This window comes from Engraulis encrasicolus, chromosome 22 (genome assembly GCF_034702125.1).
Source record: "Engraulis encrasicolus isolate BLACKSEA-1 chromosome 22, IST_EnEncr_1.0, whole genome shotgun sequence".
Classification (NCBI taxonomy): domain Eukaryota; kingdom Metazoa; phylum Chordata; class Actinopteri; order Clupeiformes; family Engraulidae; genus Engraulis; species Engraulis encrasicolus.
In genome coordinates this window covers 46,445,313-46,460,438 of record NC_085878.1, presented here as the reverse complement: position 1 = coordinate 46,460,438, position 15,126 = coordinate 46,445,313, and the positions used below count along the sequence as shown (strand labels likewise).

At 41.4% G+C, this 15,126-nt stretch overlaps 1 protein-coding gene across 3 annotated transcripts; it reads left to right on the top strand.

Moving 5' to 3' along the window:
• The first annotated feature begins 947 nt into the window (after nt 1–947).
• On the top strand, nt 948–14,315 carry LOC134438425 (zinc finger protein OZF-like). Of its 3 annotated transcripts, XM_063187999.1 has the most exons (4): nt 948–1,092; nt 1,219–1,410; nt 1,811–1,891; nt 12,934–14,315. In XM_063187999.1, the coding sequence occupies exons 1-4, from the start codon at nt 993–995 to the stop codon at nt 13,974–13,976; spliced, it is 1,416 nt and encodes a 471-aa protein (XP_063044069.1). In that variant the 5' UTR covers nt 948–992; the 3' UTR covers nt 13,977–14,315. The 3 variants fall into 3 exon arrangements, with proteins under 3 accessions (XP_063044069.1, XP_063044070.1, XP_063044066.1); XM_063188000.1 differs by lacking the exon at nt 1,219–1,410; XM_063187996.1 differs by having other exon boundaries at nt 948–1,410.
• The last annotated feature ends 811 nt before the right edge of the window (nt 14,316–15,126 follow it).

Sequence of the window (15,126 nt, the reverse complement as noted above, 5' to 3'; positions counted from 1 at the left end):
GTTGGCGAACGCAGCCAAGTAAAAGATGAATGGGAGCCTATTGGGCTAAATGGCTCAGCAGGGATTTGTGACGGTTCTGTTCTCTGGTTTGTAAAGATGTGTGCACATTCTGTACCTTATCATGAACGTTGTATTAGAAGTGAAGTTAAAGGTTCCTGACATGGCTTTGTTCTCCCAAAGACGTGTTAGTTTTGTCCTGCAACACGCTAGCATTCGGCTAATACCTGCTGGCTGAGGAATCTTTGCGACTATTCACGACCAGAGCTGACGAGAGACGTACTCTGACTGATCCTAGCAGAGACATCTACGGTCACACACCTCAAAACCCCCCACCGCCGTCCAACATGTTAATCGAAGGTGCCCAAATTCTTAAGGATGAGCGCAGTCATTTCCTTTACCCCATGTACACATGCCGCTTTTCCACCACCTTAAATGCAATAAATAACAGGTGTCCGCAACAATCCTAACATAACTTTAAACACATCGACATCTGAAGTCAGACTTAAAACTACAAAACAAATGGCGTAGTGCCGTAAAGTTGATTGTCACGTGTTATGTCATTGCTATTGTTGAAATAAGGGTAATTTTCACGAATGTAACACTTGACAAGATGCAAACGTGTCGGCAAATGCTTTCACTTACTCATATCTATCGAACGCGACTCCATTGTTTCCAGGGAAAAAATCACACGGGCAGATAGTTCTATGAGAAGGGTACAGCCCCATTGGCACCCATTCATTATTTACTTGGCTGTGATAACATAGCTGCAGTGCCACTCCTGGCCACACCAGCTAGTTGTGGTTCTTGTACAAGATTCCATTTTCTTTGCTGTCATCAATTTGAGAATTTATAGTCCTGTAGGTGGCAGTACTAAATTGAATGCTGTTTAATCCTCCATAAAACACAACGGAAGAAGAAGAAAACACCAGCTCAGAACTACAGAAGATTACAAACAGTACTCCTGCGGATGACAACAGACTCCTTTGAAAACTATGGCATGGATGAATAAGGAACTCCACAAACATCAATTACAATTCACCATGTCCATGAAGGAGAGCATTGAAGAATATCATTTGGAAAGAGCCTCAGGAGGTAATGTTACTAGCACACCATCCTGCAAAGAAGAAATGTGGACATCTCATGAAATCAGTGGAGAGGATGACTCTAACATTATGGGGAAAAGTAATGTTGATATGGCTTCTACAATCCCACCATCAGTTCCATCTCAAATGGCAACATCTTTGAAGGTGATTGAACAGGAAGAATTTGAAGATTTTCTGCAAGAGTATTGTAGAACCCATAAGGAGAACAGCCCTAACGCACCTTACTTGAAAGAAGAAACCATGGAAATGAAAATGGAAGAAGAATCTGATGCCATGAAGTATAATGGAGACATGGATGTCTCTAGAGGTAAGGGTTTATTATTATTATTCTAATCTCCAAACAAAAAAATAAACTGTTGCATGAAATTGCATGAATTGATCATTCCATGGGATGTAGTTGGAAAACATACACCATCAGACTTCTACTCTACACTCATGTAAAGCTATGTATTGCCATTCTTTTTTTCTTGGTGATTCAATTCATGGTATAGTCTGTGCTTCTTCTGTTATGGGGTTCCATTCAACTGTATTTATTTTTCATGGAAAACATTTGAAGATTTGTCCACCTTCAGACTTCACATGTGTAAAAATGTACAGTATATTGTCATTCTTAGCTGTTTGTTTTTTGGTCATCAAATTCAAAACGTAGTAAATGCTTGATGTTATGAGGTTACATTCAACTGTATTTCTTCTTTTTATTCACTCAGATGAACACCACATAAGTCACACTGAAATGAAAAGGGGTGAAGAGGCTCATCTTAAAAACAACGGAGACATGGCCTCTACAGGTAGGTTACATAACCAAAACAATGTTTGAACTTCATGTTTCACCCTTGTAAGGTGTTCATGTTTTTGTTACATAGAAGGTGTTCGTGTCATTTTGATTATTTTAAAAAGGAAAAAAATCATAGCTCACTTAACCCTCATGTTCCCTTCATTATGCTTGTGAATTTTTGAGTAGATGTGTTTTTGAGAGTGAGAGATACAGAGAGAGAAAGATAAGGAGACCTTGAAGAAAGTGAGCTAACTAGTCCAAGCTCTCGGATTGAGCCAGCAGTGCTCTTATCGCGTTGAAAGCACAACTGAAGGACCGAAAAATATCTGCACTCCTTTCCCCACATAATTCACCTTCTGCCTTGTCTACTCAACATGTGATCACTATTGTATCAGAGAGTTTAGAACATTTTGAGGTAAGTGTAACGGAAGCTAACTAGCAGTAAACCTCCCTCCCAAAGCCTCATACAGTGTCGATGCCGTTGGGCTGGGGGAATGGTCCTTTAGTCCAGCAGTATTGTACTGTGCCTCCCTTTGCTGAACCGATGTAGTTGACGAGGTCGCACGTTCGCACCCTGAGGGGGACGAACATGTGCAAGATGACCTCCGTCACAGTGGTGCTGTTAGACCCGGGATGGGAGTGAGGTTTAAGGGGGAGAGTGTAACGGAGGCTAACTAGCAGAGTTGGTGTGAAACGTTAGTAAACCTCCCTCCCAAAGCCTCCTACAGTGTTGATGCCATTGGGCTGGGGGACTGGTCCTTTAGTCCAGCGGTATCGTACTGTGCCTCCCATTGCTGAACCGATGTAGTTGACGAGGTTGCACGTTCGCGCCCCGAGGGGGATGAACAGGTGCAAGATGATCTCCGTCACATAAGCCCCCTAAAGTAATGCAGGTCAAAATGAACACCTCCTGTGTAATAGAAATATGCAGGGGGGTCAGCAGGGGGGGCTTGTTTTCTCAAGCTTAAAACTGGAAACGGGTCAAAATGACCCAAACACCTTACAAGGGTTAAGCTTTACATTTTAAGGAAATACTCTGATGACATATGCATAGCTGTCAACTTTGAGCTACCAAAAAACTGGAAAATTCCCAAATCTTAAGCCAAAATTCTGCAAAATTTTCAATAGGCCAAATCCTGAGAGTCAAATGGATGACAGTGACAGATCGGACGGTGCGCTCCGCTTTTCACAAATGTCTGTGTGCGAGGTCAGTCTTGTCCAAAATCCCCACCAGAGCTCACATTTTAAAAGCAGCATGTACAGCGTAAAGAACAATGAAATATGAGTTTCTCCTTGTTGTTTTGTCGCTTAGCTCAAGGCTCATTCAAAACTTTGTAATGGTGCAGGTTGTGATGAGCACAATTCACTGTTCTGAGACCAGGGCCGGTTCTGACCCTAGGCGAGTTGGAGTCCCACCCGAACTACATTTTATCCAGTTTCTCCACAAGATGCTTTTCAAACATGACCAGATCTAGTAACTTTTGAAAAAAAAAACTCTTGCTCGTGGATTCTTTTACATGACAGAACACAAGAGTAATGGTAAGCCTGACTAAATCACTTTTTTTCACAAAATCATATTTGCTGATGACACATTTATTCGCATCACACAAAAATCCAACAATATTACAAGATACTATCAACTCTGAACTAAACCAAGTAGATACATGGTTCAGATGCAATAAACTTTCGCTCAACGTCAAGAAAACAAACTTCATGCTATTTACTCTAAACAAACAGTTGAAAAAAACAACGCCTGTCAAATCCTCTTAAGTGGTGAAGAAGTAAAGACTGGATTCCACAAACTTCCTGGGGGTCCTCATAGATGACTCATTCAAATCGCATATTGATCACCTCACTACTAGCCTATCTAAATATGTTGGTCTATTCTACAGAGTCAGACACTTTCTCCCTCTGTCTTCCCTACTAACGCTATATAAAACCCTATTTGAACCTCACCTCAACTACTGCAATGTGATATGGGGCAACACCTTCTCTAGTCATCTCAAAAAACTCCTATCTTTGCAAAAGAAAGTCATTAGGGCCCTGGCTTGGGCTGAGGTAAACTCTCCATCCCTCCACCATTTTCAGTTATTGAGACTAACTGACTTCCACAATGCCTGTCTAATGTTTCAAGTCATTAACAAGAGAAACCTCATACTATGTAATCTCATTCCTATCACTACATCCCGGCATTCTCATCACACGCGAAATAAAACACTCATACATGGCAAATATCGCAAGTATGCTTGCACTTAGGTATATGAGTATTGCCTGCAAAGGGCCTCAGATCTGGAACAAACTTGATGAAGCTCTGAAGATGATACCCTCCATCTCCAACTTCAAAAAACGTCTACATAGAAATCTAGTTCTAACCTATAGCTAAAACCTCATCTTCCATAGTTGGCAGGTCTTGTGCGTGTGTTGTGTGTTGTGTGTGTGTGTGTGTGTGTGTGTGTGTGTGTGTGTGTGTGTGTGTGTCTGTGTGTGTGTGTGTGTGTGTGTGTGTGCGTGTGCGTGCGTGCGTGCGTACCCCACCGCCTGTGTGGGTGTGCAATGAACTTTGCATGTGAATGAATTGCATGAGCGTGTGCTTGGTGATCTTTTCCATCATAACTCCAAAATGCATCATGTAACCAAGTGGTATGCTTGGGAAAGCTTGTGTGTGAGTATGTTTAAGTGTTGTATGCTAACTTGTGTGATCTATAAATGTGTGAGTGCTGTGCCCGATGGTTTTCGTCTCCCACAATCTGCAAAATGTAAGTTTCTATGAAACTATGCTTGGGATTGAACGCAGGTTGTAATAATTACATTGCATCTTGTATGCCTGTTTATTTTCTTATTTTCTATTTTTCTTTTCTTTTCTTTTCTTTTCTTTTTTTCTTTTGTTTATCACAATGCTTACTTAACCAATGTCCTACTGGGCCCCAGTTTATAATCTTATACTTAGCTTCATTTCGGGACCCTTCTCTACATGCTGTAATACATTCTCATGAAATGTAACTGTTGGTCAAATGACGGTGTGAAGAGAAAATAAAGCAAATCAAATCAATCAAGAGCCATAACACTTTTGAATTTCATAATAAGCAAAATATAATATATAGCCTATGCGCTGGTCTGCAATACTACATCAATCAGCATGCTGTGTATTATTGTGTTTGGTTCTGTCGCACGATTGTCATTCTGGACTGGAAATAATGCAGGGTATTTTTAGAGCTAACAAGCTAACGAAGTAACCCATTCTAGTGAATGGAAGGAGATCTACAGTAACTATGGCAGCTAAAATTGTGTTGAATTTCACATTATAATTTAACACATTGCACCAGTCTTACTTAACATCGCTTGACGGCCTAAGCAAGTATTATGATACATACAGGCAGGTGGGTGTTAATGAGTAGTCAGTAGTGAGTACTAACAGCTACTCTTACTGTAGTTCTGGAGTTCATAACAGTGCTTGGCATATTTCGCTAGCGTTAGCAAGTGATTTAGCATACCTGAATCAAAGCTATTTTTTCCTCAAATTCCAAACAGCAGCCTCATAACTAGGCTTTCCATAATCACAAATAGTTGTTGCAGATGGTTCCAAAACACCCTCAGCAACTCACACCCTCTTTCCACGAACGCTGCAACCAACCCCCTCTCAGCAGCACTCTCTGTTAATTGGTTCACAGTCTTATCCTCCACCCAGAGACGGTTGAAAGCCAGACTTTTGACTGGGTGGTCAGTAGGGGTGGGCGATATTGGCAAAAAAAATATCTCTAAGTTTTAGAATTTTCACGATAACGATAATTTGACGATAATTTCCAAAAACACTTGCAAAAACCAGTAGGGCTTATTTCAGGAGGGGGGGGGGAATCAATGTGTTTGAATTGTACTGTATGGGAATTTGGCAGGGCAGGGTGAGTAAAGCAGAACATTTGTAGGCCTATGTAGCCTAAACTGCATGTTACCAAGAGGTCTGCATAAATGATGGCATGTCTACACTAGGCTACATCACAAAGCATGGCAGTATAACAAAGCTACACATTTATGCCGTCTATTATTTGTGCATGATTCCAGACTGATTTCAATTCTACACTGGAGGTAGTAGTGCTGCGTTTGTGTTGTAACTGGGGAGGGACAGAGTTGGGAGAAATGCTGTGCTGAAGAGCTTTTGAATTTAATAACATGCATATGCTCTGGTCTGTAAAGTAATACTTCATCACTTGGCATGAAAACATATCCATGTAAATAAAAAATAGTTGTATAATGTATTGCTTATGATTCTGTTAGATGACAGCCATTTCTGACTGGAAACAGTGCATGGATAGGAAACTAGGGCAGCTGCAAATTGCGTGTTGAATTTCACACATTGTCATTTAACTCACTGTTTCCCCACCAGGGGTACGTGTACCACTAGGGGTACACGAGCACATTGCAGGGGGTACTTGGAAAAGTGTTATTATTATAACAAATGTATGGAGCAGCCACATCAGGACTGAGAAAATTATATAGAAAATTGATTAGGGGGTACCCATGGCACAACTAAGATGCTTAGGGGGTACGCAAGACAAAAAAGGTTGGGAAACACTGATTTAACTCACTGCGCCAGTCTAACTTAACAGTACTTGTCCACCTAAGCAGTTATGCCATCTATACATGCAGGTGGGTGTTTGAGTAGTGAGTAACAGCCACTAATAGTTGTAGAGAACAACATTGCTTAGCCTAGTTCGCTAACTAGCATGCTAACTAGCGATTTCTCAGACCAGAGACAAAGCTATTTATCTTCCTAACTATTTGGCTTTCCATAATCACAGACGGCTGCTAATTAAAGCACATAGTTTCAAAACGCCCTCAGCATCATGCAATGGCTGGTTTAATGGTTGAATTCCTCATGTAAATCCACCATTTGGATAACAGCAACTCTCCTCCACTGCCCAGCAGCAGCAGCGCTGTGCACGAGTGACACTGGGAAATCTGTCGAGGGAAATCTGTCTCTCCCTGTCTGGCAAACGCTGCAGCCCGCCCCCCTCAGCACTGTCTGCTCATTGGTTCACAGATTTATTCTCCAGTTCACAACAACATTACTATTGGCTGAAAGGCTTGGCTGTCGTCGCTGTCTGAATGAGTCCTGTCACAGCGCTTTTGTTGATTTTAGCGACTTCATAAAAATATCTCGATATTGCAAAATTACTCATCGTCAAAACAACATTTACGATAATTTCGCAGACGGTATATATCGCCCACCCTTAGTGGTCAGGACAAGTCATGCTGTCACCATGCGTTGTCAATTTTGTCGACTTCATAAAAAAATTATGCATCGGAGGGCACCATTATGCAACTCTTTCCTCATTTTCCGCACAGGCAATGACCTACTCGGCTTTTACTCATCGCCGGCTATGTCCGAGGCTTGAGTTTTCCATATGAACAGCGTTGTATGAACAGACTGTTTATGCGAGGCAAAGAGTGGGCACACACACGCCTACGGAGCTCGAGGGTGAGAGCTCATATTTTCAAGGAACTTGAATTAGAGATGTCCCGATCCATGTTTTTGCACTTCCGATCCGATACCGATATTTTATTTCACTTCCGAGCCGATACCAATACCGGCCTATCGGAGTATTTAAATTGAAAGTTATTTAGCCTACTTACTTTCTTGTCACACTCATGTTGAAAAGGGGTTTACTCTTGATAACAACTAGCCAGCTGAATTAGGTGAATTTGAGTAATACACAATGGTTTGTACTGAGAAACCTGTTAAATACAAATTAGGCAAAATAATAGTCAATTAACTACACAAACAAAAACGCCACCAGTGCTCTACTCTTGAACCGTTTCGAAGGAAACCATTGAAAATCCATCAGTGCAAATAATATTCTAAACTGTAAGTGAATGCTTATTCAAGCAGTTGATGTATTCATCTGTTTTCCATGCAAAGGTGGATTTTTTTTGTAGGCTGCCGGCATGTTGACAATTCAGGACGAGTTTACATTTAACATAGACAAAAAAAGTAAAGAAAATTCCAAGACACAGAGTAGGCATACCTAGGCTACTGGAGGCCCTCTCATATGCCCAAAGTAGCTTAAGACCCTCCATCATTGTGCCATAGGTAGCCTAATACAGCCTAGATTAATGCCAATAAACAACAATCACAACTAAACAACTGCTACAAATGAATCAAAATGGAATTAGATAAATAGCTAAAATAATCCATAAACTAATTCGGACACAACCACTGTCGAGTAGGTTACCTTAATATTTATTTACTCAGGTCAGTGGACACAATAACATTTAACAATACCATTTTCTACCGTATGCTTTTGCTCCTCCATGTGAATTAGCACATCCTTAATTTAACATCTGCTTAGCGTCTTAGCAAGACGGCATTGTCCGTATTAAAACACACACTCTCACACACGCACACACACGTCGTGGGACAGAAAGGGAGCGGTAGTGGCTGGGCAACAAACAAACATTGGGGGATGAGAGGAAAGCGGTGCCTCGGAGAGAAGCATGTGAAATCTGAACTTTCAGTGTTTGTAGCCAAAAATTAGCGCTTGTTGAAATGCCATCTGAAACGCAGGCAGAGTGGCATGAAGCACGCAATTCTGTGTGTCTGGACTGTTCACGGACACTTACGTAGGACAGTTTACAGCTCTTTGAAACCACAGACTGAAAAACTTAAGCTGCCTGCGCGTGTGAGAGCCGAATGAGAGCTGAGGCAGTTGCTCCCACGTGTGTGCTGACGAGAGCTGAAGGTGTGCTAGAAAATGCGGACCGGAGTTTAAGAACAACCACACTTTTCGTGCTTGCCTATCCGATCCCGATACGCATGTTTGGCCTATATCGGCGGCCGATCCCTAACTTGAATTCTTGGTGGCATCTGGCATAAAATCTACTGGCAGGTAGCTTACTAAGCAAGACATTCTCTACTTCTATTCTCTTCGTAGCTGGTGGAATAAGGAGAGGGGGTGTGGCTCGTCATGCTAATTGACAGGGCCGTGGGGATAATTTCTTAACTGACGCTGTTTTTTGAAAAAGTGAAAAATAGGGATGTATTGTAGGGAAAATACCAAATCGTGAAGACAGCGGGAAATAAGTCAGAATTAGGGAGTTCCCGTGAAATTAGGGATGGTTGACAGGTATGCACATGTGAACCATTATCATCGTAGGGCTGAGTATCGATCAGAAATTTTCGGTTCCGGTTCCAGAAACTTTGTTTCGATGCCGGTTCCTGACGGTTCTATTTTCGGTTCCTATTTTATGAACACTCGGGATGATGAACATTTTAAAAAATCATAACCGACCACGAGCCTCCCTCATTATCCGGTTGAAGTCTCCATGAAGTTCAAAAGTTGTTTAAAATCCAGAACTATGATCTACAATCTTAACCCAACCCTATCCATTTCGTGCTGCACATCTTTGTCTCCAGTGAAAGATGTTTCCAGCGATGGGAAGCTACATGAGAAATCAGAATACTGTGCAGTCTGAATCTCTGCCTCACAGAACTGGTAGCTAGAACAAGAGTCAGTAATAAATATGTGAAATATGCTTTGTTTCATTCTCCTCAAATAACTGTTCTATCCCATTCGTTCCCCTTCACGGCACGGGAGGGACACGGCAAAACAAGTCAGCTGCATTGCAATAACAATTCGCCCTGCTACAATATAATTGTAAAACAGCTGTAACTTTTCACATGGCTTTGTCCATTTACACGTATGACAACAGTCGTATAGGCATAATTATTGCTAGCAAGACGAAATCTCCACTAAAAAAATCAGTAGTTCGCTAGGTCAAAAGCGTTGGTCCATAATCCCCACGGCTGTCAGACCCTGACGAGCCTGCCACACCCCCCACGAGCGCAGAGCCGTAGGCTTATAGGGCTCTGCAACAGCTAGAGGGTCTTGCTTATCAAGCCAGTACAATTTATGCCAGATACCTCCAACAATTCAAGTTCCTTAAAAATCAAAGCTCTCATTCTCGAGCTCCGGACCTAGGCGTGGGTATGCCTTCTCTTCGCATCGCAGCGTCAGTTCATACAAACAATGTTCATGGTAAACACACACAGTAGTGAATCGTACGAATTTACCTCATCACAAACTGAACCAGCATGCAGTTTTGCATCGGCCCCTGACAATTTGAGCGAGAAAACAACAAGGATGAAATCATATTTCTTTTTTTACGCTGAAGCCTAAACGCTCCTTTTAAAACATGCGCTGCGAAGGGATTTTGGCCTCGCGCTCGGATGATCAGTCTTAAACGGAAAAGCATGGTGACCTGTCACTGCTGTTCCGTTGACTGTCAGGATTTGGCCTGTTGAAAAATCCAAATCTGGGGCTTAAAATCAGAGGATTTTGCCGTCTCACAGTTGACAGGTATGCTGAATGCAAAAGGTTTTATTAAACAATGGAAGCGTGTTACGCACACGCAGTAAAGCACTGGGCGCACACTATTACGATTATATATTTCTTCCAAGAATGTCAGAATGTCACAAAAATCAGTTTTTTGCGCTGTCCATAATTATATCAAGCAAAAGTAAATCTGTGAGCCGTGGCGGAATATCCTCCCAAAACAGATCTTACGGCCAAAAGTGACTGAGCTCACCTGAAGCTGCTGGTGTGAGTTCTTTTTTTATTGAGATGAAGTCGAAACTTTGTTATGATTCAAGGTGTAATCCAAAATGTCAGAGAATGCACGCACATCAGTAGCACAGGTGGTGGACCAAACATGAGTCCGAAACGTGCCATTCAATTTTTCAAATAGTGTTGTGGACCTTAACTTTTCCTCACACACCGATGTAACCATCTGCGTCATAACCATGCAATGCTTCGTTTGCACACCTTGTCTTGCTGTTTCTTGGCTCGCAGTGGCTGTGTCGAAGACTAAGTTTTAATTCTTTGCCGTCTACAAATGCTGGAAATAGGCTACTCTTCTCTTCTCAGTAAGCCTACACAAATTAAAGATGGGCTGATAGTTTCTCTCGTAACAGCAGCGTTATTATCCACAGATGATTTACAGTTGTGCTCATGTGTTTACATACCCCAGCAGAATAAACGCTTTCTTTGCGATTTCTCACAAAATATGAAGGATTACACAAAACCTTTTTTTTCACTCATTGCTAGTGACTAGCTTAAGATATTTCTTAGCAATATTCTGTGTTTTCTCTTTCAAAAGCATGATCACAACCCAAACTACCCAAATGACCCTGTTCAAAAGTTTACATACCCTAGTTTCTGATGCTGAATATGGCCCTGTTTAACATCAGGGACCGCTCTAAATTGTTTGTGGTAGTTGTGGATAAGGCTCTTAATGTTCTCAGTTGACAAAACAGCACATTCTTCCAGGCAGAATGGTTGTTTCCTATAATATCTTTGGGTGTCTTGCTGGAACCTCACATTTGAGGTTTCCTCTGAGTGGCTGAATGATGTTGAGATCAGGAGAGTGAGACGGTCGCTCAAAAACTTAATTTTATTCTTTCTGAGGCTAATGACGGGTTGATTTGGCTTTCTGTGCTGAAATATTGTCATGTTGGCATGTCCAAACAATGGACCAGCTTCAAGGCTGATGAGTGTCAAGTTTCCTCCAGTATATTTCACAGGGCAATGTATTCATCATTCTGTGAGTATGGACCAAAAGTGCAGTGCATTTGTAACTCAAATGTCCCCATGACATCAGTGGTTCATAACCATGTTCCACAGAAGGGATGGTGTAACTTTCATCATAGGCTCCATTGACTGTTCTCCAAATGGTACTGTTAATAGTGGCCTAAAAAAGTTCCATATTGATCTCATTTTTCCAAATGACTTTGTCACAGGCATTTTGATGCTTCTCACTGTGCTATTTGGTGTATCATATGCAAAATAACATGTTTGCATTTTTGTGGTAATGGCTTTCTCCTGGCAACCCCCAACAGCCCATCTTTCCTCAAGTGCCTCTTTCCTGTACAGTTTAAAACATTTTTTCATGTTGTCCTATATTTCATCTGAAGTTATTTTTTGGTTGTCCTATGCCTCCTGAACAATTTCCCTTGCAATGATCATTGCAATGCAATGATTCCCTTGCCCATTGGCTTGATTCCAACCAAACTCCTCATATTGCATTTCTGAATTGAAATTCCAACAGTGCCAACATGACAATATTTCGACACAGAAAGCCAAATCAACCCGTCATTAGCTTCAGAAAGAATAAAATGAAGGTTTTTGAGCGACCATCTCACTCTCCTGATCTCAACATCATTGAGCCACTCAGGGGAAACCTCAAATGTGAGGTTCCAGCAAGACACCCAAAGATATTATAGGAAACAACCATTCTGCCTGGAAGAATGTGCTGTTTTGTCATCTGAGAACATTAAGAGCCTTATCCACAACTACCACAAACAATTTAGAGCGGTCCCTGATGTTAAACAGGGCCATATTCAGCATCAGAAACTAGGGTATGTAAACTTTTGAATAGGGTCATTTGGGTAGTTTGGGTTGTGATCATGCTTTTGAAAGAGTAAACACAGAATATTGCTAATAAATATCTTAAGCCAGTCACTAGCCATGAGTGAAAAAAAAGGTTTTGTGTAATCCTTCATATTTTGTGAGAAATCGCAGAGAAAGCGTTTATTCTGCTGGGGTATGTAAACATATGAGCACCACTGTAACCACCTGTTTAAAAGGGGGTTGTAGCCTGCCAGCAGTCTCTGCAAGCCCGAATGTGATCACTATTAATGTTGCCAGATTTTTTGCTATAAATAAGCGACTGCTTCTGACTGCGTTAACGTCTTTCCGGGGTTTAAAATGCGTCATGATAACTGACGTGATGAACATCTGGGAACCGATATGTAGAACCGACAGACAAGGCACATTTCAGTGCCAAGTAGAACCTTCGCCCTCCTTTCGGTTCCATCAAAGCACCGAATTTCGGTACCCAGTCCTAATTATCTGTTACTGTATATGAATGTGAACCATACACTCTTATGTAAAATAAAATCTGTCCAGTGTTGTTATTGAATTCATAATACAATCTGTTGTTCTTCTGTTATGAACCTGAAGCTCATCTGTTTGTACCTCTGATTTTTTATTATTCTTAATTTAGATGAATACCAAACAACTGATACGGCTGACGAGCCAAACCTGTGTACCATTTGTGGAAAGACCTACTCAACAAAAGCCTGTCTGTCAATTCATCAGAGAATCCACACAGGGGAAAAGCCATACCAGTGCAACATGTGTGGTGCAGCTTTTATCGTTAAAAGTATTTTAACACGTCACCAGAAAGTTCATACTGGGGTAAAGCCTCATCAGTGTACCACTTGTGGAAAGGCATTTGCCGATCAGGGAACTTTGAAGAGTCACCAAAGAATCCATACTGGAGAAAAGCCTTACCACTGTTCTACATGTGGAAAGGACTTCACACTGAGAACTAAACTTATTTACCACCAGAGAACACACAGTGGAGTGAAGCCATACCATTGTTCTACATGTGGAAAGGACTTTGCATTGAGAGATGCACTTGTTTGCCACCAGAGAACACACACTGGAGAAAAGCCATACCCGTGTACTACATGTGGGAAGACCTTTGCACACGGATCTGCTTTAGTCCGTCATCAGAGAGTTCATTCTGGGGAGAGGCCATTTAACTGTAGAATGTGTGGGAAAGGGTTTAAATGTCAATCTGCTGTTACAAGCCACGAGGGAATCCATACTGGAGAAAACCTTTACCAATGCACAACTTGTGGAAAAGGCTTTACAAAGAAAAGTAGTTTAAAAACTCATCAGGCAATTCACAGTGAGGAAAGGTCACACAAGTGCAGCACATGTGGAAAGGCATTTACTGATCTAACATCTTTAAAGAGTCATATCCATCAAGTACATGCAGAAAAGCTTTACCAGTGTCCCACCTGTGGAAAATGCTTATATTTTGCAAGTGAGTTACTAAGCCACCAAAGAAGTCACACTGGGGAAAGGCCTTTCCAGTGTACTACATGTGGAAAGGGCTTTGTAAGTAATGGACATCTCAAGAGGCATCAGAGCGTCCACACTGGGGAAAGGCCTTACCAGTGTACTGCATGTGGAAAGGGCTTTGCAGATAAACATCATCTGAAGAGACACCAGAAAATCCACATGGTCCACCAATAATGCCAATGTCCACTGAAGCTGATTGTGCATAAGGCCAAACATTTGCTGCTATGACCCTGGCCAATGTACAAGAACTGTGCTATTCCTGAACAAGACTTGCTGTACAAGTGGCTTATACCTGTATATACTGTACATACACAGGTAGGAACGCAATCTCTCTGAATTACCACATACATATGTAGCTTTATTCTCTGCATATACAAGTATGTATTCCCAAAAGCTATAGTGTTACACGTATGTATTCCCTGAAATTGTAGTGCATTGTCCTTGCCTTTTAGAAATGTGTTTTTTCCTCGTCCATAATGCTTCCTTTTATGAAATAAAGTTATTCTGTTATAATGCAAAGGGTGTTTCTGTAGAATATTTCATCTCTCTCATAAGTAATAAGGACATAACATTTTCACACAAAAGTCAACTATTCCATTTAATGCAGCCAACCGCCACACACATCAAGTGGAGGGTGTAATTAGGTATAGCAACAGAGGAGGATAAAGGGGTCAGTTGCTCTGGGTCTAAGGAGAGGAGGTAGGGGGTTTCAGATGGCGGTTTAATGGCTGCCATTGTTTATATGAAGGTGATAATTTGGCAATTATTATAGGTAATAGCTAATCATTAGCTAATTAACTAATCTTATGAATTCTGTGAAAGCCAAGTTGTATAATGCCCACATCTGTGATGTTAAGGTGATAATGCCTTTGAATGTCAATATAACTGGTTATCTCTTAGATTCCCCACCCCTGCCCTATGTGTCGAGGGCCATTTAGGCTCTTGAGGCAGTTTTATCCGCCCCCCCTATATAATTGTAATGTTATGCAGCTTCACATGAAAGATGACATATTTTGTAAAGGAATCTTAGAAATTATATTTGCAATACAATTAAGTTATATTCAGGGGACATAGAGAAGGTGGGGTCTGTTTTAAAGGTGACTGCCTTCAACATATTCCAGAAAATCCACATGGTATTGCAAATGTCAGGGGGTCGTTGAAGTATGACCGAGTCACCAGGGCCTACACTATAGGGGGCCCACACACAATCGATTTATGAAGATATATGGCTGGGAGGGTCCACTGGAGCTGATTGTGCATAGGGGCCAACATTTAATAACAATAATATAGATCAGTTTTATATAGCGCTTTTCTTGGTAATCAA